This window comes from Cyprinus carpio, chromosome B4, assembly GCF_018340385.1.
Source record: "Cyprinus carpio isolate SPL01 chromosome B4, ASM1834038v1, whole genome shotgun sequence".
Lineage (NCBI taxonomy): Eukaryota > Metazoa > Chordata > Actinopteri > Cypriniformes > Cyprinidae > Cyprinus > Cyprinus carpio.
Genome location: NC_056600.1, coordinates 3,664,390 through 3,691,653, shown reverse-complemented (window position 1 = coordinate 3,691,653; position 27,264 = coordinate 3,664,390). Strand labels below are relative to the sequence as shown.

The following is a 27,264-nucleotide window of genomic DNA, read 5'->3' as shown; positions in this document are numbered from 1 at the left end:
TTTGAGAAGGTCTTCATTTCTGATGGTCAAACACTAAAAGTTGCACGTATGACCTAACAACATCTTTAAAAAACAAAATTGGCAACAGACCTCGGCCGACTGCCAGTACTGGCTCACAGCAATGTACCTTTCCTCTAGAAAAGACTGGGATCCTGTGGGTACATCATCATTTCAGTTAGTATTCCTTAAAAACATAATCAGAGAGTATAAATGGAAAATGCGAAGGATGCAAGGCCCTTTCATAACCAACCATCTTTAGGTCTGTGAAGATACATATGACTGAGGAAGATAGAAAGCACTAAATCCTTGAACCTCTGAGAGATACAAACAATAAATACAAAACAAAACAATTATAATAAAAGATATGTACACACATTTCCAACAATAGGGTCTCTGTAATACTTTAAACCTTTAAAATGGCATACAAATATACTTCTGCTCAACGTGTGAAGCACTAATCAGGTCAGTTAGAAAATTAATAAAGGATCAATTATTATACAAAATTCATCACTGGTTAAAGTTGCTTTACCACAGAGGTGTCAGTCCTGGCTTCTTTATGTTTTGTTTTTAAATTCGACAAACACTTGTGTGTCAAAAACAAATGCTCAAAAACCTGAATTCATCCAATTTAGAAAAATACAGCTTGCCGAAAAAGCGTCTGTAAAATATTCCCTTGTTTGAAACGTTTTTTTCCCCTCCTCAGACTTGAAATTAAGTGCACTTTAGATCGACACGGTTGAGTCTGAAGGCTTTTCCTTCATGTTGTCCTCATCTACGTGAAAAGAAAAATAAAACTCCATATCGCTGAATGTCTGAAACGTGTTGTGTACTGGATAAAACAAAATCTGAATCTGCATGATACTGAAGGAAACGTGAGAAATCATTCTTTAATAAACTGGCAGATGAAGCATTTATTCCTAATGGGATCAGAACAGAAGAAGCCCTGTAGGAAAGGAGGACGTGACTCAACCGTTGAGGCAGCGGTGGGATCAAGGCAGGACCTCACAGGACGTCCCAAGCTCTTCTCAAACTCACACTGCATCAGTGAGGGACCTTGGGCTACAAAATACGTCGGTGGTTAGTATGTTTGCATATGCAAGAATACTGAATGTACAGTTTAAGAAAAAAAATAAAAAATAAAAAAACAAAGAGAACTGCTGGCAAAAACCCTCAGTGTCATTCATGAGATTAAAGTAAAATGCAAAAATGGTATAAAAATTATGTAGGAATACATCACATTATCCAAGGATCTTGCACTTGTAATTATTTCTTCTAGTGCATAAAAAAAAAGAAAATATATTCATACTAGAAAAAAATCATGATTCTTCAAAACTTGTAATTAATATATATATATATTTAGATATATATATATATATATATATATATATATAATATATTTTTTTTTTTTTTTTTTTTTTTTTTTTTTTATTACAATCTTTTATGAGCTAGAAAAAACATTTTTTTTTTTTTTTTTTTTTACAATTAATGAGGTCTGTTATGGCATATCTTACAGCCACCAATATATTAATATTCATATAAAAATGTAACAAATAATAATAAATATACTAATTATTTAATATTGTAATTTTTTTCCAGGGTAGAAAAAAAAAACATATATAGAAATATAATTATAAAAATCACAACTTTTCATATTATTTTACATTTACATTTATATATGTAATATTTTTATTTTCAAAATGTACATATTATTAAATTTTTTTTGATATTGTAAATATTTTTTATTTTTTTTTATGTTTGAAATTTATATTTTTTTTTTTCTAGGCCTGCAAATTACAATATTGAAATTCCTTAATATCTGATTTTTTTATATCTTATGTCATATTGAGTGTTTTTCAGTGGATAAATACAATGAATTGAAATCAACACACAAAATCGGTCAACATCTATCGGTCTATAAAGACACGTTACTACATTTTTAACATGTTTTACCTGTCTGGGGAGGGCGCTGTGGGGCGACTCGGCGACAGACGACAGCAAAGCGCTGCTGCTCTTCCTGAAGATCCCGTCCAGTGCTGTGGATTTGTTGCTTTTGCTGGGTTTGTCGCTGCTGGAGCTCGATCCAGAGCTCTTCCTCTTCCTCCCATCGGAGGATCCGTAGGGCAGCGGGCTGTGGGACGAGACGCCCCCGTGATCCCCGGTGAGCGCCTGCGGGAGGGACAGCTCCACACTCCCATACCTGTCCTGCTCCCTCGGCCCCGGGGCCCCTGGCCGTGGCTTGGCCCGGATACTGAGGGCCGCCGTCCCGTTACTGATGTGCGGCGCGCCCAATGGCAGATGGTAGCTGTTCCCGCTGCTCCCGGTCTTTCGTGACTCAGAGGCCGGAGGCGCTTTCCGCTTTTTAGGTCCCGTTCCATCCCCTGAGGCTTTGGGCAGCTTGGCTGGTTTATTCCGCTGCGGTCTTGGTCCGGGTCCGGGGTCCCGGATGCAGAAAACCCCAGCGCCGTTATGAGAGAAAGAGGTGGAGTACGAGACCATGGAGACGCCGTCCAGAGGAGCCGCCAGCGCGTGGTTGGGGACAAACGGAGAGCCAAGGGGAGAAACTTCAGTCGGGCTTGTCATGCTCTCCACCGCTAGGGGGACTTTCCTGTGACAAACAGGATATGACATCACCAGTGTGCGGTAGGAAGCCATGTGGCACGTTAACCTAAATGTTGTGTGTCTACTGAGTGAAAGAAAAGTTTTGAGCCTTTTTAAAGTCATTCGAGTACTAAAACTACACAGCAGAACTGAAGCCGTTAACATTCATTTAATTCATTAAAGCTTATGAAATAAAATCTCATTGCAATAAAAAAAGACTTCATTTTCTTTATGCAAAACTTTTTTTAATATTATTATTATTATTTAGGGGTGAAATATGACCAAGACTTTTTTTGTTGGTCATATTTCACCCCTAAATAAAAAAAAAAAGAAAAAGAAAAAAAGAATATTTTGCATAAAGAAAATTAAGTCTTTTTTTATTGCAATTTTATTTTGAGGCTATTTTTCTATATATTTTTATCTGTATGATTAATATTTAATATTCATTATTATTTTTAATTTTTATACATTATTAAACATGAATTGTGTTTATATTCAGATATTACATAATAAATCAAATTATTATTTTTTCTAGCTTGAAAAAAAATATTAATTATTAATTTAACTAATATTAAATCAATTAAAAAAATATATTATTTGTAAATATGCTTAACTGCCATAAACATGTTTACTAAGAAAAATTATTATTTACCATAATTCAACAATCTTATTTAATGACATTATTCAGTTTAATGAGATTTAAAAACTATTATTAAGAAAAACAATCATTTAATGTTTAATTTTTGTTTAATAATGTCATAAAAAAATAAAACAACATGAAAATAAATGTCAGAATGCAGAAAAAATCTTGATCAGGTTTATGATATTTGAGTGAAAATTGGAATGAAAGTTGTATTATGATTAAAAATAATAATAATAATACATTAATTGTTAATGAAAATAATGTCAGAATAAAAAAAAAAAGTACTTATTTTCTAAGTGCAAAATATTTGTTTCTTGTGATTTTGGGGTGAACTACTATGTATAGATGCACCCTATTATGGGAAAAGTGAACTGAATGTATGCACCCATAAATACATCATTCATCAGCAATAATTGTGTGAGCAGATGGACAAGCGTGTAACTGTGGGCCATGCGGGACGCTCACCTCCACATGAGAGAGTTGACGTGTTTTTCCACCATGCAGTGGAGCGCCAGCCGCACCCGATCCCACCGCCGGTCGAACACGTAGTGCCCCCGTCCCATCAACCGACTGCTGAACGCACAGCACTAAGACAGGAGAGATTGGCTTTTACGTTACATTACTCCATTTTTAGAATGCTTTACGCATATACAGCAATATACAGGGTCCCAAATGTAATGTAGTGGTTTGGTGCAGCTCACGCTCATGGGTCTCGGGTGCTGTGGAGAATAGTGGCACAGCAGCTTCTCAGACTCCTCGGGGAGGTCGGTCTCTCCTTCATCGCTGGACAGACGTGCGTCTCCGCTGCATTGCTGCCAGCTGAGCACGGGTTCAGGAGGAGGAACAGGCGCAGAGCTGAACACGACTGCACCGCCGCCGCCAGACGCTCTGCAAATAAAACACTGATGACACTCGAGGATTTTTTTTTAAAAATCATTTAAGTTATATTTTAGTATTATTATATACGCTACTATTTATTTATTTAATTTATTTTTTTATTTATTTAATTTTTAATTTGTTTTGGTAATTTTGTTATATGCTTTTGTCATTTAAAAAAAAAATCTGTTTAGCGTTCATGTATTTTTAGTACTTTAAAAAAAAATTCTGGCAATTTAAAAATCGGGCAAGATGTGATTATTGCAATGATTTTAAATGTGCTTTTTATTTGCCTGTTAAGTTTCCTATCAAATGTGTCATTATATACTAGTTAAACAATCTTTTCTTATTTTAAACTTGAAAACTGATATATTTGGTAAATTTGATTCTATTGGGCCAAACTCATTCTATGCACACAATATAGACAAATAACCATGGCTAGTTTTGTATTATTCATATACCATTATAGTATTTATTAATGTTTTGAATTAGTTTTTTTAGTTTAGTTTAGTTTTTAGTTATTTTATGTACTTATGCCTTTTTATACATCTATTTAACTTAATTTCTTTTATTTATGAATATTGTGAATTGGATTTTATTTTTATATTGTCAGGTTTTTTAATTTTCAGTTTCAGTAATTTTAGTATTTCTACTTAAACTAATTTTATTACAATTAGTTGCCAAGGCAACATTTCTAATTTTCATTTAAAGTTGTCCTTTTTAATAATTATTCACCATCATACTACAACAATGAAAATATGATCAGATATATGATAGTGATAATATTTATATTTTATTTTATTTCAGTATTATTTTAACTAACTAAAATCTGTGAATCAGTTTATACAGTTCAACAAAAACAATTCAAAGTGCACCATCACTTAAAATGTCATATTTTAAAAATGTTAATATTATTACAAATATTAATACTATTTAATATTATTAGTATTTTTTTTGTTTATTTTATTATTTTGTAGGATATTATGATTGTTTTATTTATATGCATTATAAATAATGCACATAGATAAAACATGGAAAACATGCTTTGAATATTTTATCAACCTATTTTCTGTTTTACTTTAAAAAACAGATGTTAGATACCCAGACATTAAAATAATAGCACAGTCTTGTATTCAGCAGTATGTACCTGTGTAAGTGTGAATTGGCCAGCTGCAGTTTGAGAGTGGGCGTGGTCTTGGCATTGGTACAGCTTGTGGATAGGCTGGTTGCTGAGTCATGTGACTGTGTGACCTGCACTGATTGGCTGCTTGCTTGAACATCCTTTTTTTGCCCCGTCTCCTTCGGCCGTCCCTTATGCTCCGCTAGAAGGATGTCGAAGTCTTTCCACCGTCCCGGGACGGCTCGCCGATGGGTTAGAGAGTGAGTCTACAACATACACAAACAAACACTTTAAGCTCCACCACAGTCCTCAGTGGACAGAGATGATTAAATTAGATTAAATTACACACTAATGAGTGACAATACCAACCTTGCAGGTTAAAGATCGAGTGCAAGGCCGCTTTGTCTCTGGGTCCAAAACCCCACAGTGTTTATTAGGATCAAACACTCTCCCTGTACAGCAAACAACAAAAGAACAATATTATTTATTAAATTATTTATTAACTCTCCCTGTACAGCAAACATATATATTTATATATAATATATTATATATATATTAGTATATGATATATAATATATATATATATATTATAGTATTATTAAATTATTTATTATGTATTATAATGCATGTATATAATTAATCGCATCCAAAATAAGTTTTTGTTTGCATAATGTGTTTTGTATATATTTATTATGCATATATAACATGCACACGCTTACAGTATATATTTTGAAAATATTTACATGTCTATGTTTATATTCATATAATTTATATTATAAATAAATATATTTAATATATAAACAACATTTTTCTGAAATATGTACATGGCATGTGTGTGTGTATTTAGATGTACATAAATATACACAGGTTTGATCAGAAGTTTTATGTAAACAAAAACTTATTTTGGATGTGATTAATCGTCTGACAGCACTAATATATATATATATATATATATATATATATATAAATAAAAATCTGTGTGTGTGTAACAAAATAGATTTATATACATAGCATATAATATTTAATTACTGTATCATGTTTATTAAAATACTGCATATATAAAAACATTTATTATATGATTTTAGTCAATTAAAATGCGCTAATTGATTATGCCAATGTCAGAATGCATTGAGTTTTGATCAAATATCTCGTGCATTTCTTTTGTGCATGAGTCTGTAATCATTTCCAGTCATTTCCAAGATATATTCTCATTTCGGATGCTGTCTGTGTAGACAGTAGAGGCAGTTTACTGGGAACGTATTTCAGACCTGAGCTTTTAACTCTGAGAGACTGTGGTGAAGGCTGTTTTAAATGCAGAGTTGTGATTAAAACCATGCAGTCCAGCTCACGGTGCTATCCGAAGCTCACATAAACACTTAAACTAGCTCAAACTCTCTGTAATAGAGCGTGAGTGTCTGTGCGGCTGCTGGACACAGCAGAGGATCTGGCGACCGAGAGCAGCATAAATCAAACCTCCGGTGGGGCGAGAGCCCAGTAAACAACATACGGAGAGAGACAACTGTCCCTCTAGCAGAGGCTAGTTACAACTGAACATTCGTGCTGCCAGACGAACTACAAGCCTACAAACTATAAACCACAGAAAACAAGCGATGGGATTTATTTATTTATTTTTGTTCATCGTTTTAGTTTGTTTTTTTAGTTTGTTTCATTTCTCCCTTTTTCGTATTTTTTAAAAGTATATTTGCGAGAATCCTGAAGGGCTAAGAGCAGTGTTATTTTAGTATTATTTATTTACTATTATAGCGTTTTATTTTAGTTTTGAATTAGCTATTTATTTTTATATTTAGCTTTTACTTTTATATTTTATATTCAGTTTAAATTTTTTAGCTGTTTAGCTTTAATTTATTATTTATTTATTATTATTTATTTATAAGTTATTAATTTATTATTTTATTTCAGTTAGTTGCCAAAGCATTATTTCTAGTGCCGTCAAACGATTAATTGCATCCAAAAAAAAGTGTTTGTTTACATAATATATGTGTGTGTGTACTGTTTATATTGATATATATATATATATATATATATATATATATATATATATACATATAGTGTGTATATTTATATATATATATATATATATATAAATACAAACATATATGTATAGTAATGTATGTATATGTACAATGTATGTATATATGTTGTTTATATATTACAAATATTTATATATAATATATAATATAAAATATAAGAATATAAATATATAAATGTATATACATGTAAATATTTTCTAAATATATACTGTATGTGTGTGTATTTATATGTACATAATAAATATACACAGTACACATACATATATTACGGAAACAAAAACTTTTATTTTGGATGCGATTAATCGTTTGACAGCACTAATTATTTCACAGTTTCATTTTTAAGGTTTCCTTCTATATATATATATATATATTTCACAGTTTTATATATATAATATATATATATATATATATATATATATATAGTAGTTTGACAGCACTAATTATTTCACAGTTTCATTTTTAAGGTTTCCTTCTATATATATATATATATATGAAAAATTTTTGTTTATTATTTGTGTCATTTAACTTTTTTTTATAAAATAAATTATATAAAATTATATCTGGTGTCGGATTCATTTTTGGTTTGACTGTACATTAAACAAGCGTTTGCTACTCACCTGACACTCTCCGGTGCCGCACGCCTTTGGCTCCATTCTGATGCTTCTTGTCTGGTGGAGAAGGAGGGACTATCGGTCTCCGGTCCAATAGGGATGGAGACGTGGAGGCCGCGGGTCTCCTGTCCTGTGGGGAGGGCGAGGGGGCGGGCCGTTTCTCCAAGGGTGACCGTGATGGGCTGGGCCGCCTGTCAATCAGCGAGGGGGGTGTGGTGGAGCGAGGCGTCACAGGACCACGACCGTTCATGAACTTCTCCTGGTTCTTCTGAGATGCTGGTGACGTCAAGGAGGACTTGAGAGGAGCGGAAGATGGAGAGGAAGACGTGGAGGAGAAGGAAAGAGAAGACCCCGCCGTGGGAGACGTGGAGTTGACTTTGATGTGTGCTCCCTCCGATCGGTTGAAACACGGCATCTTCTCCAGACTCACCACTGGTAAAGACACGCTAGAGAAAAGACATTGTGTATTTTAAGATCTGAACTTGCATAGAGTACTATTTCCAAACATAAATTCAACTCCCTTTCAATTTATGAGCATTTAAATAAAAAATAAAAAGGTCACAACCAAAGGAAGTCGAAATGTAATTTGAATTTGTATTTTTTTATGATATGAACTTATATTAAGTGTATCCTAAGAAAGATGCATCACGGTTTCCACAAATAATGAGATGATAATCACAAATGTATAATCACAGTATATTAGAATGATTTCTGAAGAATCATGTGACACTGAAGACTGGAGTAATGATCTATTCAGTGAATCCCAGGAATAAATTACTTTGCAGGAATAAATTACATTTTACAGTATATTCACATAGAAAACAGTTATTTTAAAATGTAATAATATTCTTTGCTTTTATTGTATTTTTGATCAAATAAATGCATCACTGGTGAGCAGAAGACACTTCTTTCAAAAACGGAATAAATTACACAAGAACCAAAACTTTTACAGTAGTATAATAAATATTACACCATTATTTTAGTAAAATTCCATTCAGTTTGATCAACTTTGCCTAATAATGTAATAATGACTTCTTTGCATTTTCAAATTGCACAATAAATGTTTTAATTGTTGTGAAACGGCTGTTTAAATGCAGAGTTGTGATTAAAACAATGCAGTCACTCACGGTGCTATGCCGAAGCTCCCATAGACACTTAAACTAGCTCAAACTCTCTGTAAAGAGCGTGAGTGTCTGTGCAATCTTACACTAGCCAGACTTCTGGGCGACCGAGAGTGTAACAGTAGTGTTATCATTCACCATTAATTTATGTAAATATTACATCAATTTTGATCAATTATGCCTAATAATGTAATTATGATGACTAATTTTTCTAATTTATGTAATTATTATTTCAATTTGTGTGTTTTTTGTTTTGCAATGTAGATTTTTTATTATTTAAATGTACAATATGCACAATAAATGTTTTCATATTGCACATATTTCTCTAAAATTCAATTCCTGAACATAATGAACACAGCCAAACAAATCTTAATGTTGACATATAAAATGTTCACTAATGCTTACATATGACTTTATTACAATAAATATTTACATCAAAATTTGGGGTAAATCAAGAGCTTTCTGGGAAGTTAAGTGTTCTTTCATGCTGAGTAATAATAATTATACATATAAGTAATAATTTCAAAAGTTCTGTTCTAATCTATTATATGCACTGGTGGCATTTCTAACACTAATTATTAATATCATCTAGCATTTATGGAAATAATGTTGTATGATACATGATGACATCTTTATGGGTAACTTGCGCTGGAAAATTAATTATTAAAAATATAAATTGATACAAATTGGGTTTAATTTTAAATATGTCAGGAAACTCTTACATTGATTCATATATTTGGTGTGAATATGACAATCATATTGGAGCATTAGATGATGTTTACAAACACTTTCTTACAGTTAATTGAACCCATAAACCAGTGTTTGTGAGAGGAAGCATTTATGACTGGATGGGGAAGTGTGTGTGTGTGGGGGGGGGGGTTACCCACCAGGCTTTGGCTCGGGCTCCTTTGGGTGGATAGACGGCCAGCGGCGCCTTGCTGAAGCGTGAGTGTGGGTAATCACGAGGAACCCTGAAGGGAAGGGGCTCCACCTCGCTCTGGCCCACCGACATCTTGGCCTTGACAGGAACCAGAGGGGTCCTGGAGCTGCTGGGCGAGCAGTGTCTCCTCTCTGACACACGAATACAACCGTCAGAAGATCATGAGACTCCATACAGGAAGATAAACTACTGGACAGAGTCCCAAATAATATACTATCTATCCTAGACAACATTAAAGATTAACACAAGTGCGTCCTAAATCATAATACATTCAAAATAATATGTGCACACTTATGTTGAGCTGCAAATATTCCACACAACCCACTTTCAACATTCAAGAGAAGTTTGTGAGGTTTTCGATTGACTTTTTCAGTTTTAGTAAGACGTGTGTTGAGGAATCTGGGGCTGAAAACAAAACTGCAGTTTTACAATTATGAAACTAAAAGTTAACCAACAATGAAAATTAAGTCATGCTTACAAGTAAACGAAAACTGTATGTGATAAATGGATGTAGCACAAATAAAATAATATGTAAAACATATAATAATAATAATAATACGTTATTATTTTTCTTCTTGTATTTATTTATTACATTTTTTCAATAAGCAAAATACAATAAAATCTAGTTACAAATAATCAATACATGTTTTCCACAGTTTTTCACTATTGTAATATAATATTTTCATTCTTATATTGGCGCATATAAATCTTTATTTATTTGCACCAGTAAAACAGTACATAAATCATAAATAATATAATAACAATTTAATAACTTTTGTTATTTCATTTAAATAATCATATTGTTTATAAGCTACAAAGTCATGCTTGCATGTGTGTAGCAAAATAAATTATTATTATTATACTATTATTACTTAAATAGAAAAAAGTGCAATACAGTACAATTTTGCCCACACTAGTTTAATTTAATATTGGTTATGCACCAATAAACAATACATAAGTAATAAATTAAATTAAAAAAAATAATATCTAGTCATTTTATTTCATTAAATTGTTAATATTATTATTATTATGCACTATTTACCAACATGAAGAGTTTTGAATTAATTTACTAAAATGGACAGATTGAACTGATTCACATAAATGAATCAAACAAGAAATACTATTAATATTATATGAGTCTTAGTTTTATTTTAATACTATTGTTGTTGTTGTTATTCATGGCTCTGGAGGGCTCGAGGTGAACACGCTCCTCTCTACTCACTGTTCAACTATTCCCCAACTACCTGCAATTACAAACACTCATTATCACACACAACACAAATTAGGGGCCTACAACATATAATTGATGTATGGGGTTTCAAAACACTACACTGAGCCAGATTACTGTACTAAAAAACAAAAAAAAGTCCTTGTTTATGTCCAAAGTGAATAATAATAAAGCTCCTGGCTCGATCTGGCAGCTCACTAACCGGCCTTGGCTTCGCATCGTGTCTCGTCTGCCAGCGAATCTCAGCCAAGAGCCACAACACTGTTCGCGAGGACTCAAAAGAGCTGATTTCAGAGGCTCTGTTTGGACGAGGAGAACCCCTCGCTCACAACAAAGTCTGACCGCCGACCAAAAGAGAGAAACAATGGCCCGGCCGCAGGGGGAAATACAGCATCGGGTTGGTCTGAATATGAGGCAGGTGTGTAAATATGCCTGTAGGTGTATATCCTGTGCAGCTGGACTGAGACAAAATAAATAAATAAAAAGGCCAAAGTCCACCGTGTTCACAGGTATGCTGACGTTCTGATGCTGCTTAAATCTGAAGACAATCAGTTACAGTTGGTGTGTCTTTAAAAGGATGTTGAGATGCACAAAATACAAAAAGGAAGTAAACACTAACACTTTTAGTTTGATTCAATGCGTTTAGAAATGTGCTGTACTCAGTGCTGCCACAAGGGGCGCTATAGCAGACATTAGCGCAAACCGTCTTCTGTGGTTGGTGTTCTTCTCCAGCTCAACTGATGTGATCAACAATTGCAACTTTTTACATCACAATTCTGTTTTTTTCCTCACAATTGCGATTTTATCTCACAATGTTGAGTTTTTTTTTCTCCGAATTGCAAGGTTATAACCTGCAATTGCGAGAAATCAAGTTGGAATTGTGCAACTTGCAATTCTGACTCTTCTCGCAATTGCGAGTTTATATCTTGCAATTCTGACTTTTTTCTCTCAATTGTAAATTTATATCTCGCAATTTTGACTTCCTTTCTCAGAATTATGACATATATACCTGTAAATGCGAGTTATAAAGCCTAATTCTGAGGACAGAAAGACTAACTTTATTTCTCAGAATTACAAGTTTATATCGCTCAATTCTGACTTTATAACTCTCAGTTGCGAGTTTATATCACATTATTCTGAGGATAAAAGACAGAATACCAAATTTAAACTTCGCAACAGTGAGAAAAAAAGTCAGCTTATAGAGAGTTCTAAATGGTTTCAATTGCATTGCTATGCAGTTGCCATGGTGTTCTGAATGTTTAGTTTGTTGCTATGTGGTCGATAGAGAGTTCTATATGTTTTAAGTTTGTTGCTACACAGTTGCCATGGTGTTCTGAATGTGTGTGTGGTTGGTGTTCTGAATGTTTAAGTTTGTTGCGTTGCCATGTGGTCGAATGTTAGTTTGAGAGTGGTCGATAGAGAGTTCTATATGTTTTAAGTTTGTTGCTACACAGTTGCCATGATGTTCTGAGTGTTTTAGTTTGTTGCTTTTATATGTTTTAAGTGGTGTGTGTTTTTATATGATTGTTTTTAATGCATTGCTATGAGGTTTCTAGAGAGTTCTAAATGTTTTAAGTGTGTTGCTACGCAGTTGCTATGGTGTTCTGATTGTTTTTAGTGGATTGCTATGAGGTTTCTAGAGAGTTCTAAATGTTTTAGTGTGTTTCTATTAGGGGTGTAACAGTACACATAAAATGTTTGATATGGGTCTATCGGTTTGGTACGCATGTTACTTCTGATAAGAAACAAAGTCTCTCAAAATCTTTCAAATTATGCAAATTTTTCAAGAAATTCAAGAAATATATTGCTCTTTGATGTGGCTTGACAGATCGCTGAATAAACACCTCAGTTCAAGTGGCAGCGCGGAGCGTGAGTGAGCGCAATTATCCCTTCCTTTTTACTATTAGTGTTAACGTGAAATAAACGCGAATCAATCATTGTTTCAACTACAGAAAGACGTCAAAACAAAATTACACATAGCATTACCTCAGACAAGCCATCAGTGTTCACACCTACTCTAGAAATTAAATCTAGAGAAGAGTTTTTACTGAAAAATTTGACTATATACTCATTATATTTTACTTTACCCGTTAGTGATGTCTTAATCATTTAATGTGTTTAATGAATCTGTTATGAAACAAGTTATGATAGCCACTGTGTAGCTAAATAAATATATTTCAACAACAAATAGAAATTATCATCTAGGTAGAAGTTAATTTAAAAACTGCAATTTATGCACAATTTACATGTTTGCATTTTTATTTTTTATTTTTTTGTTGAGTGTTGATTATTTTATTTATTTTTTTCAATTGTAATAACATTTAAGTTTGGGCTTTGATGTTAATCATAACCTTATAATAATCCCTATAGTTTAGATCATAAGCTGGGGTAGCTTTTTATCCTAAGAAAATTTAAATTATAATTGAAAAAGCAATTTTATGTTTAGTTTTTTCCCCTGCTGTAATGAAAACATACCAAACCGTGACGTCAAAAGGTTTGTGTACTGTTACAGCCCTAGCTTCTATCCATTTGCAGAAGCGTCGTTGCTGTACAGTTTCTAAAGCCTTCTAAGGGGTTTTCAGTGTGTTGCTATGCGGTTGCTAGGTGTTTTTTTTTTTTACTGGCCCAAGTGAAAAGAGTCCTGCAGCTTCAAGTCTCTGTGATATTCTGGTTTCTAGATATGACTCAGGTCCCTCCTCCTCCAATGCGAGATTGTGGTTTTTCTTCATCAGTTTTCTAAAAATCAAGTCAGAATGCTCCGAAAAGCGTCAGCGCACCTCTCTCCAACAAGTTGTAACAAATCTAAGCAACAGTGATAATTACCTTTCAAAAACACCCAGGATAAAACGTGACAGTTTATCTTTAGTTTGTTTGTACATTTATTTTTGGTTGGTTAGTGGTGTAAATCGTTGTAAACCCGTTCACACAGGTCTCAGTGTGTGTGTGTGTGTGGTCTGCTATTAGCGTCTCGCTATCTGACAGGCCACAGGAAGTCACAGGCACCAGCTGAGCTACGTTTGTTTACATCCAGCCAGCGACTGCAGGAAGATCCACTAGTAAGGCCCAGTCCTGCTCACAAACAGAGCCCAAAACCGCGAAAACAGAAAGCTAAGCAAACACGTGAGTGTTCAGAAGCGTCCGCTGTGAAGAACACGCACACGTTGGTCGAGGAGACACACTTACCCAGCCTGTCTGCTCCGCGGCGGTTGAGAGCATGGAAGAAAAAAAACAGAAAGCGAAAGAGAAAAAGACGAGAGAATAGCATGCCTCCTGTGTGGCTGAAGGCATCCCGCCTTCTCTTTCTAGGCTGCGGTGTTTTGAGTTGAATAGCTGCGAGTCGTTGACCCCTGTGCTGAACCCTCGCAGCCCTGCAGCTGCCGCGCAGCTCTACGCTCTCAAAGGGGGGCAGCAGGGGACGAGAGAGAAAGGGGAAGGGGGCGAGCTGCCAACGGGCCTTCCATGCATTACCATTGCCTCCCGCCGAGCGAGACACCTCTCCGTTCCACGAGCGCACGTGTTCTGGGCACAAGACCAAAGACAGATGTGAGCCGAGCAGACGAGACGAGCGCGCCGAGCTAAAACGAAAGTAAACAAGACGAGCTGGAAAACCGGTGATGGCGGATTGGTGGAGCCATTCTGCCGCGGGACAGGACGCTTTTTGAAAGAGACCTCTTTCGGTTTTTAACATTCCACACAATGGTGTTTCAGCACAACAATGCAATACAAACTCAGTTCAACCAAAAATTTTTATTCTGTCCTCATTTACTCACCTTTAACTAAGTTGTATGAGTTTCTTTCTTCTGCTGACACAAAAGAAGATATTTTGAAGAATGCTAACATTCTCCGAAATATCTTCTTTTGTGTTCAACAGAAGAAAGAAACTCATAGAGGTTTGGAACAACTTGAGGGTGAGCAAATGATAGCAATTTTCATTTCTGGGTGAACTGTCCCTTTAAAGCTACAAACGCCAAGATAAAATGCAGTAAAAACAGTAATATTGTGAAATGTTATTACAATTTTAAAATAGCTGTTTTCTATTTTATTATATGTTTAAATGTAATTTATTGCTGTGATCAAAGCTGATTTTCAGCATCATTACTCCAGTCTTCAGTGTCACATGATCCTTCAGAAATCATTTAATATGCTGATTTGCTGCTCAAGAAACATTCATTATAATTATTATTATCATTACTGAAACAGCTGTGCTTCATATTTTTGTGAAAACCATATTTTTTTTAATTTTTTTTTATAAATATAAAGCATTTTTATATAAATCTTTTTAAGTATTTTCATAAATGTCACTTTCAATCAATTTCATGCATCCTTGTGAAATAAAACTATTAAATTATTTTTTTTTAAATCCTACTGACCTCAAATTTTTTTATAATTAACTATAAAGTGAATAGTTTTATACTGAACAATTGTTTTTTATTTATTTGATTACACCTTTTGCAGTGATACTGAAGACTGGGGTAATGATGCTGAAAATTCAGCACTGCACCACAGGAATACATTACATTTTACAATATATTCAAACAGAAAACAGTTATTTTAAGTTGTAATAATATTTCATTATTTCTTTGTTTTATGTTTAAATAAATGCAGTCTTGGTGAGCATAAAGAGACTTAACAAACAATCTGAATGCTGTTAAAACACGTCCTTTTCTCTCACTCAGATCTAATAGAAGGTTATGTTGATGATGTGCTAAATTAAACCGTTTTAACTCGCCTCAGGTGTAAGACTATGGTGTGCAACACATATAATAATGTAAACAGCAAATGACTCTATGATTCTTGCTTTACAGCAGTAAACACCTCTATTATAACCTTACACAGGTTACTTTTGCATATCTATATATTAAGGGCTAGCCATAGAATTAAGGTTTTGATTTAATTAGAAATGTATACTAATGCATGCGTAACTATTATTACTGCTCATATTCAAGGTTAGTGTTCTGAACAGACTTTCACAACACTACGGATGTGAATGAAGCGATCAGACTCACAATTTTCTAGATCATTAAACTCATTCATCCCATTGATTTCTCTCAAAATGAAAATGATTTGAGATAAATGTACTGAAAACTGCACAATAAACCAAAAACAGACCCAAAATATCAATCAAATCACATAATGGGTTTCTGAACTGACTATCGGAAATACCAGCCTTTAACACACACTTCAGTGCACTAATGTCAAGAAAACGAGAACTCAACGAGACCATTAAGTTCAAATAAAATCCTCCTCATAAATCGGTATCATTACAAGCGATGACTGTCAGCGAGTCACTTTCTAGCCAACACTCACTCACCGTAATAATTAGTGAGGTCGTGATGATTATTGACTTTTTTGTTGGAGTCGTAGAAGACGGGGTTTTTGATATTCTTGTGTTTTGGCGTGACCATACAAAAGCATATCTACAGTCGAGAGAGAGAGAGAGACAGTCAGTAAATATGACAACTTTTAAAACCACTTCACATATTAGCATGAATATATCACATCTGCTGTAGTTTAAGCGGAACGATCATCTGGCAATAGTGCGGTCTTGTTTTTGACAACATGATTAAAAGCCTGACTGGAAGAAAAGATGCTTTTTTTTTCAAAATGGTCCTGTGGTGTAGAAAACATTGTCATATTTTACTCCCAACGCAAACATGAGAAAACTGTTGCTTATCGCAGCTTTCTGAAAACACTCTCTTAAAGGAACAGTTCACCGAAAAATTAAAACGTGCTGAGAACTTACTCTCAGGCATTTCAAGATGTGGGTGAGTTTGTGTCTTCATCAGATTTGGAGAAATGTAGCATTCCATCGCTCGCTCCCCAGTGGATGCTCTGCAGTGAATGGGTGCCGTCAGAATGAGAGTCCAAACAGCTGATAAAAACATCATAATAATCCACACCACTCCAGAACATCAGTTAATGTCTTGTGAAGAGAAAAGCTGCATGTTTTTAAGAAACAAATCCAACATTAAAGCATTTTAACTTTAAATGGCAAAGCTTATTTTTGACAAAATAGAAGTCTATAATGCAATAATAACACTTCCTGTAGTGAAAAAGTGTTCTCTCACATCAAAACCCACCCACATATTCGTTTAGAGCTGGTTTGGACTGTTTTGGCTTGTTAATGGTACTCGATCTGTGCAGATTTCTCTCCTGATTCAGACCGGATTACTTTTCTACTAAAGAAAGCAATGTTATGGATAGAGTCGTCACATTTTAGCCGGAAGCAACGGTTTGAAGTTAAAAATGCCTTCATGATGGATTTGTTTCTTACAAACATGCAGCTTTTAACTTCTCAAGATGTTAACTGATGGACTGGAGTGGTGTGGATTACTTGTGGATTATTGTGATGTTTTTATCAGCTGTTTAGACTCTCATTCTGACGGCACCCATTCACTGCAGAGGATCCATTGATGAACAAGTGACGGAATGCTACATTTCTCCAAATCTGATGATGAAACAAACTCATCTACATCTTGGATGGCCTGACAGTGAGTAAATTATCAGCAAATCTCCATTTTTGGGTGAACTATTCCATTAAATTAATATAATAATCATTTTACGGCCGTGTTTTAAAGCAGGACGGACTAGTGTCCCAATGTACTTCACGTTTGGTGAAGTATTTAGTCACTCATGGCTAAAGCTGATGCTCAGTGGAGAACTGTGACGCAAGCGTTCAGAGGAGCTTGTCAGATCCGCTGAGCTTTCTTTCACCATCCATGCAGAATCACTGCACACTTCCGCCAGTACACACTGAGAACACACACGCATTTCAATGATATAAATCATTCAAATGCTCTTACTATTGCTGTAAATACTCAAAGGTATTGTTCAAGCAGGCACAAAAAAATTTAAGTTGGTGGCATGAAATAATAACAATACTTATAGATTTTTTTTATTAGCATGTTGTATGAACTACTAATGAAATTCTGGTATGGTGACAACAATGGAAAACTATTGAAGGTGCAAACAGTGATGATGCATGCTGTGAAAGTACAGTATTACCCTAAGCCTATATGAGCTCTGACAGCAATAACAACATGATGACACGAGAAGAAACGCCCACCATCATGACACACACACACACACACACTCACCTGCTTTACTGCGTTTGATCACCTCTGAACCCTTCAAGAGCTTCTTCCCAGCAGTATCAGAGTAAAGATCTGAAAATATTCAATATCGCCGCATACATTAGACTGACACTGAAACCAAAGAGTTAACGAGCATGCACAGTTACAGATACTGGTAGCTAGATGGCTGTCTTGATCCAGCAAAGCAACACACGCGCGCGCGCGCACACACACACACACACACACACAGTGTCTAAACTTATACACACTCCGTCTCCTGAGCCACTAACATTGACGCGTAAAGTACAGAAGTGCGCGACACCTGTAAATCAATCGTGACAGATGACGAAATTAATGCAGGCGCGCTGTTTATGCAGCAGCGCAGATGCACGCGCGATCTCCCGTTATAAACCCTGACATCACCGAGCGTCGTGCTGCAGTCGAGAGGGTGTCTGAGGGCGCTAACGTGACTTACAGTGTGTGTTGTGGCTCCTGTGTGCAGTGTGAGCGCGCGGCGATACAGCGTCGCCATTGCTCTTCCTTCTTCCTTCACAGACAGCGAGAGACGAGCGAGCGAGCGAGGGAAACATATGACGCCACCTTCGCCACAGTTCTTCCTTGTTTTTTGATGGGCTGGGATTGAGGGGCGGGAGGGTGAGGGGAAAGGTTGAACGTGTGCATCGTGCATTCTTACAGTACACACTATTCGTATATTTTGTCCCTACACCATTTTATTATTTCTTTCATTTCTACATGATAATTACATATGCGTTAATAATGCCATATTTTCGTTTATATAACATAAATATTAAATAATACATTCATGAAATTAATAATTAATATGAATGTAATTACTAGCAATAATGCAATAATATAATTAGTAGTATTACTACTTATTACTATTATTACTAGTTGTTGATGTTGAAGATAATTATTATCGTTGTTGTTTGTTATACTTGTATAAACTGTTAAGTATCAAATTAATTACATTGTAATGTTCACATAATATGCAATAAATATTAAAGGATACTTTAAATAAATAAAAATAAAAGGAATATCGGTGTAAATAATAATCATCATCATCATCATCATTTTTGATAGTTGTAATAATTGTTGATCATAATCTAATTTTAGTGTTTGTATATAAATAAATATTCCTGAATACATTAATACATTTATTAAATAATTAAAAATATTTCTAAATGTTATTAATCGCAAAAATTAATAACAATAATGATAATAATTATTATTATTTACATTAATAGTACCTTTTTATTTGTATTAATATATGATTTAATATTTGTTATATATTATCTAAGTAATAAAATGTTATTGATTTTATATTCAACAGTTAATACAACTAATAATAATCACAATCTAATACTAATTATTATTATTATTATTATTATCGTCAACAACTAGTAATAATGGTTTTACTTACTACTAATAATAAATGTAATATAAATGTAAAATGTAATTAAAATAATAAGTATTATTACTATTATTATTGATTCTATAATTACTAAACTGATGTTTAAACGTTGTTTACATAAAAAATATAAACATACCTAAAAAAAAAAAGTATTACTATTAGTTATTATTGTTGATTATGACACTAACAGTAGACTAAAATGCCTTTTTTAATACAGTGGACAGTCGATGTTGTTTTAATTGGGCTTTAGTTTTGTTATCTTTTTTCAGATTTTTGTGATCCTGTAGGTAAATAATTTGTGACGAATCGTTACACAAGCAGCTGTCATGAGAAAGTCATCGTCTCATCATCGCCAGCAGGTGGCGCTGTAACGCAACAATTACAGATAATGTTTTGTTTGTTCTTTTGACAAATGCTGATTTAACAAAAGTGCCATTATACCAGAAGGAAGCCAGGATTTATCTGAGTAAGAAATCACACTTTCTCCCCAGAAGCACAAAGTCCTGCATGTATACAAACACTACCAAGTGCACTTCACAGTCAGTTTTATTCACCAAAAATGACATTTCAGTGGAAGGAGAACAATGCTTCCCTAAAGAAAAGAGAGAAAACCTTCCAAAACAAAACTCCAGCACCATTAAAAATGCTACCAAAGCTTAATATACTGAATAAAAATGTCATAGATAATATAAACGCAACAAGGAATTGGGTAAGAAAGAAGAAACTGTTTTTTTTTTTAATGCAAAAAACAAAACTGATTTGACAATAAAAATAGATCACAAAAGTAAAATATATTGTAATAGTACATTTGCAAAACCTGTTGTATTTCCATTAAAAGTAAAAAAAAATAAAAAAGCATGCTAATAAAATGTGACCAAGGTAAAAAAAAAAATATATTTTCTTCAAGTATGCAAGAAATCAAAAGATATAAAACAGAGAAGGAGAAGAGAGAAATCTCACAAATTAACACGGCAGTCATATGATTATTGTCCTTATAGACAAACTGCGTAAAGCATAAACTGTTACTGTGTTTTTCATAAAGACTACGGTGGGCTTTGGGGGTAATTGTTTAGATGGGTGCTGGATTTGGACCCCGTCCTGCTGCTTGTTGAGCGTTGACCTTCTGAGAGTGCCAGCTCGTCTCCTTATACACAAACCAGGTGTTCCCAGCCCATATGATGAGACTCAAGAAACCAAATATCTGAAAATAAAGTCTGGAGTCAGTTATTTATAATTTACTCTCAGGGTCACTCAGGGAAAATCTCTTTTCAGCTCACCAAAGCTGCATTTATATGATGAAAAATACAGTAAAAACAGTACAATTGTGAAATAATACTACAATCTAAAAATACCAGTTTTCAATTTGAATATGTTTTCAAATGTAATTTATTCCTGAGATGCAAAGCTGAATTTTCAGCATCATTACTCCAGTCTTCAGTGTCTCATGATCCTTCAGAAATCACTCTAATATGCTGATTTACTGCTCAAGAAACATGATTATTAATGTTGAAAACATAAAAAGTATTTTAGTGGAAACCATGATATATATATTGTTTGATGAATAGAATAGAAAGTTCACATTTGTTTGAAATAGAAATCTTTTGCAACATTATAAATGTCTTTCCTCTCACTTTTGAACAGTTGAATGCATCATTGAAGAATAATTTAATTTCTTTTTTTTATTTTAATTTTTTTTTTTATTTTGTATTTTTGTTAATCTTTTTTTTGGTGTTGAATATGGAGCAGCACAACTGTTTTCAACATTGATAATAATGTTTCTTGAGCAGCAAATCAGCATATTAGAATGATTTCTGAAGGATCATGTGGCACTGAAGACTGGAGTAATGATGCTGAAAATTCAGCTTTGCATCACAGGGGAAAAAATGCATTTTACAATATATTCAAATTGAAAACAGTTATTTTAAACTGTAATAATATTTCATAATTTTACTGTATTTTTGATCAAATAAATGCAGCCTTGTTATTGTTAAGAGGATTATTTTTATTTCATATTTATTTTTATTATTCTGTAGGTGTTGTTTAAGTGTTTAAAATTAATAAAGTGTCAGTTGCATGTGGTTCCTTTTCATTTTAATTAGACATTGCAAATGCAGTTTAACATCGTCCTTTTTTGGTGGTTACAAAAATTGATAATCAGCATGATAATAAATAGTTAAAAAATACAATTGATTGGGGGACTTCCGGTTTAGCATCTGCCATGTGAGGGCGCATAAGTCGGGAGCTCCGCAAACTAGCTTTTAAATTTCGTTTTATAATTTGATACAGCGCTATATACGAACTATATATATATAATTATATCTTCGTGGATTGACGTTTACTTCATTCTAACATATTGTTGTAGTCTGTCGTTTTGAGTTCCCAACGATGTCCTTCTAAGAACGCAGCGACAAAAAGAAGGGCCGATTCGTCTGTTTGCGGCGGCTCGCCTTTGGACAACGGTTTTGAACTTTCAACCCCTGAGGGTCTTGCGATTATGGGTGCCATTAATAGGCTTGAAAGGGGAATTCATGCCAAATTTGAATTTGACGCGCAACGCCGCTGAAATTCGAGGTGAAATCCTGATACGAGAAGAAAGCATAATTACATTTTCATCTTTCAAAGAAGACCTCAAACCAGTGAGCGCTTAACAAACTGGATACAGCTACCTCTGAATGAAACGACAAGTCTTCACTCTCTCGAGGCCAACGGTCGTTTCTATCACATTTGTGTGAAAAAGAAATAGGCTCTCATTGCAACAGTATAAAGTGTCTGGTCCTTGCTCACTTTTGAACAGCTGAATGCATCATTGAAGAAGCCCCATTTTAATAGTTCTTTTTCCAATAATTGCCACTTATCAAAGAAAACTTCACCGATGGTGGGGCATCTCAGTTTACACAAAAATATCGGTGTTGCAGAAAAACTGTTTTCAACATTGATAATAATGTTTTAGAGCACGCAAACTCAGCATAGCTCCTGTTGTAAACCGGAGAATGATTCTGAAGGAGGTCATGTGACAATGATAGACTGGAGAGTATATGTTGGGCTGAAAATTCAGCTTTGCATCACAGTGAAATGGGGAAAACATTGCATTTTCAATATAGTCAAATTGAAAAACAGTTGGTTTTAAATTGTCATAATATGTCATCCGCATAATTTCAGTACTAACCTATCCTTTGTGATCAAATAAATGGTTATAAATAATCCTTAAGCAGAAGAGAATTCTTTCAAAAACCTCTTTACTATTCCAACTCCTGTAGGTCCCAGTACCTCCAACACTTAAAAACATCAAATGCCCTTGTTAGAACAGTTTTTGGCAATAAACACACCTTTATATTTTTTTATTTTTTTATTTATTTTTTCGCTTACAGTTGTCTATATGTATTTGCATAGTGTTATTTGTGACATATATGTACATCTTTGTGAGTATTTATTATGCTTGTTTAAATTTTGCTTCCCCCCCCCTTTATTTTATTATGCAGCATTCTGATACTTGTACTGTGCTTGAGATGCTTTTCTTAAAATAAAAAATAAAAATAAAATAAAAATACAATTGATTGGTTAGTGTAATTTCTTACCACAGATATATTGAGCGAGCGCATGCTGGCGAACTCAGTGACTTCACATTTGACATCTCTGTCCATACAGAGCGCCAGAGTGGATTCAATGCCAGCCGTACCAGTGGCGTCCTTCACCGTCTGCAGACCTCGAGCCCAGGCAGACGAGCACACCAGCCACAGGAACGCAAAGATTGCTGTCAGCACGAAATCCTAGCAGATAAAGACAGAAATATTACAAACAGAATTTTCCCTTAAAAGCATCTGCATCATGATATTCAAATGCATACTGCATGCAAACTTCAAACTCATCTACCGGTTGCATACTCACAAACATAGGGCCGAAGTCTGAGTCTCTGTACACATGCATGTAGCCCAGATAGACCAGCAGAGCCACCATTGAATAGAGGAAAGCCAAGACGGCCTCAGCCACGAAAAACTCCACCGAGGACGACGAGTCTCCCACAAGATGGGTTGCAGGAACTGTGCAATTGCAAAGAGTGGTGTTGTTCTCCACCAGCAGCTCCTGGTTTAACCTGCAAATGAAGATATAAAACACAGAGAGATTTGGAGGAATGTAGCATTCCATCACTTGTTCACCTGTGGATGCTCTGCAGTGAATGGGTGCCGTCAGAATGAGAGTCCAAACATCTGATAAAAACATCACAATAATCCACAAGTAATCCACACCACTACAGTCCAGCAATTAACATCCTGATAAGCAAAAAAGCTGTGTGTTTGCAAGAAATAAATCCATCATTAAGGTGTTTTAAATGAGTCCAGTGGAAAAAAAGTCCATCTCCTGTTTTCCTCCAACATCAAAATCCACCAACATGTTTGTTTAGAACAGTTTTGGACTGTTTTTATCTTGTAAATAGTGCTTGATCTGTGCAGATTTCTCTCCTGATTCAGATGAAACAATTTTTCACTGGAAAAAGGAATATTATGAATAGAGGACTCCTATTTTGAAGTTAAAAATCATCTTAATAAAGGGTTTGTTTCTTACAAACACGCAGCTTTTCACTTCACAAGACATTGAATGTTTTGCTTTAGTGGTGTGGATTATTGTGATGTTTTTATCAGCTGTTTGGACTCTCGTTCTGACGGCACCCATTCACTGCAGAGCATCCATTAGTGAGCAAGTGATGAAGTGCTACATTTCTCCAATTCTGTTCAGATGAAGAACCTCATCTACATCTTGGATGGCCGGAGATTGAGTACATTTTAATTCCTGGATGAACTACTGCTTTAATATTTTGAATTAGGTCTTATTTTTATGTGTTCAGTTTTTATTTTTTTTGTTTCTCATATCTAAATTTAGATTTAGTTTAAGCTTTTCATTTTACGTTTATTTTATTTCAGCTTTATTTCAATTATCCAACATTCTTTTGATAATTTTAGTAAATAAAAATACATTACACAATAAAAAGATTATTGGAGTATGTCACCTACAGTCTTTCTACTCTACAATTTCACATTTCATTCAGTGTTTTACTTGCCAATTTCAGAGTGTAACTGGGTCAAACCTGAAAGGGTAGGTGAAAGTGGCACTGAGGGTTTCATTAGTGCTTCCGCCGCAGAAGATGGAAACCAAATTTCTGCCAGTATATCCTCCACAGGACCCGAATGCAAGCACAGCCGCGAGCTGGAGAAAACCAGAGCATTATGTATGAAACGCTCCATGCAAACAACAGACGCATGCAGACACGTCTTCAGTTTCCAGCATAAACAAACCTGAAGATGCACCGCAAGCTTTCTTCACTGCCTGCGTTCATGAATCATCTGACATACTAATCTGATCCTGTGCTCAGTTTTAACCTGTTATTTTTTACTTGTATTATCTTGTTGTTTGTTTTTAACTGGTGGAAGTTAAATAGTTTGGCTGCGTGATGCATCCTGTTTGCCTCATTCATTCTCAAGAAGCAATTAAGCAAAACAGAGAAACTTCTCATCCGTCCCACTTTCGGATCCATGCTTTATAAACAGCAACATCTGAGTCCTTTTCCCTGCCAATAACAAGCTCCTTTGAGCAAATGAAGAAGGGATGAACTTCATGTACAGTAAGTAGGTGGCTAAAGAAAACTCAAGACATGCTGAGTTGCTAATGAAGGGAATGTGCATTTTATGCAAAAAGTACTTGCAAGGGGGTCGAAAAGTCTGAGAGAGGACAAGTGAAAATTAATATTTTTTGAATATCTCTTCATTATTGCATTTAAGAATTTTTCATTATATATTATTATCAGCATAACAGTCTGAACATGCATGAGGAATACATGATGAAACAATGTTTAAAAGAAAAAAAAAGTTGCTGAAAAAGAAATTAAAATTGTATATGTTTTTATATATATACACACACACACACACACACACACACACATATACATATACATATATACACACATACATACATATACATACATACACACACACACACACACACACACACATACTATATATATATATATATATATATTGATATATATATATATATATATATATATATATATATGCAACCTACATAAGTATTACTCCATAAAGATACTATGTGTTATGCATTAAGTACTAAACCTGTAAGTACTAGTAGTTGGGACCAAACGTTTTTCATCTATATGGACTTTTAACTATACTTTCTTAGGAATTAATAAATTGTTGTAAATGCGTTTTCACCCAGGCCTTTGCCCTCCTTATGAAGTAAAGCTTGAAAACGTCTTCAGCAGATTTGGATTTTCTTACTTACCCACTCCACGACTTTCACAAAACCCAGAGGCTCTTTAACGGGGGTCAAATTTAATTTAAATCCCGTCTGCATCTCTCCCCGCCGACCCAGATATCCTCCAGGAAGAAAAAAAGAAGAGGCTTGAATCTCGCTGGCTCAGGTTTTCATCAAAAGTTTGAGAGTGACGTGGTTCTGTGATAAATGATGCTGCTGCGATATCTTCGCTTGTTTCTTCTCTAAGAAGTGAATAAAGCGCGTTCATGAGTCCAGCCAACAATATTTCAGTCATATGATTCTGAGAGACCCTAGAGATGGATTCTCCACATTCCTGTGCACCGTTATAAACTCAAGTCTCTTAAAGGAACAGTTCATCCGAAACTGAAACATTTATTTTGAATGGTGTTCTAAAAATATGTATTCTTTTTATAGTTTAGTGTATATACATACACACACATTTAAGCAGCATTTTTAAACACTTCAGTAACCAAACGTTTCATTACAAGGTGCGTAATGCAGCATTTTCAATCACTTCATTATCCACAAAAGTTATATAACAAAGTGCTAAAAGTGTGCTAATGAACGTTGCTACTATAGCAACAGTTGGGAAGTTCAGTTCGAAAATTTGGCTGTCTAAAAAAAAGTATTCTTTTTTATTATTATTATTATTTAAAGTATATATACATATACATATACACACACACACACACACACACACACACACACACACACAGTGTTGGGTAAGTTATTCTAAAAATAAATTAATTACTAGTTACTAATTACATCTTCAACAGTGTAATTAGATTACTGTTCAAATTACTCTCTCCAATTATTAATACTTATTAATACTTAGGAAAGTAGTTAAGTTTAAGAATTGGATAGGATTAAGGATTTAGAATAAGGTCTTGGAGAATAAAACATTATTATGTGAAATATTAATATTTTTGAGTAATAATAAACAGCCAATATCCCAGTAATATTCATACTAATAACCAACAAGTTAATAGTGAGAACTGGACACTAAAGTGTTACCAATATACTTACTAACTCACCAAAGTATTTAAAATGAGAAGGGTTCATAAAAAGCAAGCATTGTAAGGTTTAAATCCATTATTGTGTGGTGTATAAATGTTCTACAGTCTATACACAGTATTAAGTTTAAGTTTAATTACATAAGAAGTAACTGATTCAATTACAGAAAAAAAAAAAAAAAGAGTAATCCCTTACCTTACTTTTCAAGGGAAAAGTAATTAATTTACAGTAACTAATTACTTGGTAATTGGTTACACCCAACAATGTATGAA

The 27,264-nt window shown here is 34.3% G+C and overlaps 2 protein-coding genes and 1 long non-coding RNA gene across 3 annotated transcripts; all 3 read right to left on the bottom strand.

The window, feature by feature from the left end:
* Nucleotides 1–234: 234 nt before the first annotated feature.
* On the bottom strand, nucleotides 235–14,876 carry LOC109072069 (ataxin-7-like protein 1). Its single transcript, XM_042722611.1, has 10 exons — nucleotides 14,372–14,876; nucleotides 14,169–14,257; nucleotides 9,908–10,119; nucleotides 7,906–8,345; nucleotides 5,607–5,689; nucleotides 5,265–5,503; nucleotides 3,943–4,129; nucleotides 3,707–3,828; nucleotides 1,951–2,605; nucleotides 235–1,059 (listed from the first exon to the last, which is right to left on the bottom strand). The coding sequence occupies exons 1-10, from the start codon at nucleotides 14,874–14,876 to the stop codon at nucleotides 1,042–1,044; spliced, it is 2,550 nt and encodes an 849-aa protein (XP_042578545.1). The 3' UTR covers nucleotides 235–1,041.
* Nucleotides 14,877–16,571: 1,695 nt separating this feature from the next.
* Nucleotides 16,572–18,864, bottom strand: LOC122134245. The gene is made up of 3 exons (XR_006154453.1): nucleotides 18,737–18,864; nucleotides 18,286–18,354; nucleotides 16,572–16,605 (listed from the first exon to the last, which is right to left on the bottom strand). It is a non-coding gene; the product is annotated as an uncharacterized LOC122134245 (long non-coding RNA).
* Nucleotides 18,865–19,993: 1,129 nt separating this feature from the next.
* Nucleotides 19,994–26,552, bottom strand: LOC109064200 (synaptophysin-like protein 1). The gene is made up of 5 exons (XM_042721643.1): nucleotides 25,985–26,552; nucleotides 24,774–24,892; nucleotides 23,579–23,783; nucleotides 23,269–23,460; nucleotides 19,994–20,894 (listed from the first exon to the last, which is right to left on the bottom strand). Exons 1-5 carry the CDS (start codon nucleotides 26,054–26,056, stop codon nucleotides 20,763–20,765), a joined length of 720 nt encoding a protein of 239 aa, XP_042577577.1. The 5' UTR covers nucleotides 26,057–26,552; the 3' UTR covers nucleotides 19,994–20,762.
* Nucleotides 26,553–27,264: the final 712 nt, after the last annotated feature.

Bases quoted from the DNA above. Each gene is read 5' to 3' on its own strand.
- LOC109064200 (XM_042721643.1), bottom strand. From the start codon at position 26,056: ATGCAGACGGGATTTAAATTAAATTTGACCCCCGTTAAAGAGCCTCTG. The intron at 24,893-25,984 runs GTAAGTAAGAAA...GGTTTTCTCCAG, and splicing joins TTGTGAAAGTCGTGGAGTGG to CTCGCGGCTGTGCTTGCATT. The intron at 20,895-23,268 runs GTAAGAAATTAC...CTTTATTTTCAG, and splicing joins GCTCGCTCAATATATCTGTG to ATATTTGGTTTCTTGAGTCT.
- LOC109072069 (XM_042722611.1), bottom strand. From the start codon at position 14,876: ATGTTAAAAACCGAAAGAGGTCTCTTTCAAAAAGCGTCCTGTCCCGCG. The intron at 10,120-14,168 runs GTCAGATAGCGA...GGAGTCTCATGA, and splicing joins CCTGTGACTTCCTGTGGCCT to TCTTCTGACGGTTGTATTCG. The intron at 5,504-5,606 runs GTTGGTATTGTC...TGTATGTTGTAG, and splicing joins CTCGATCTTTAACCTGCAAG to ACTCACTCTCTAACCCATCG.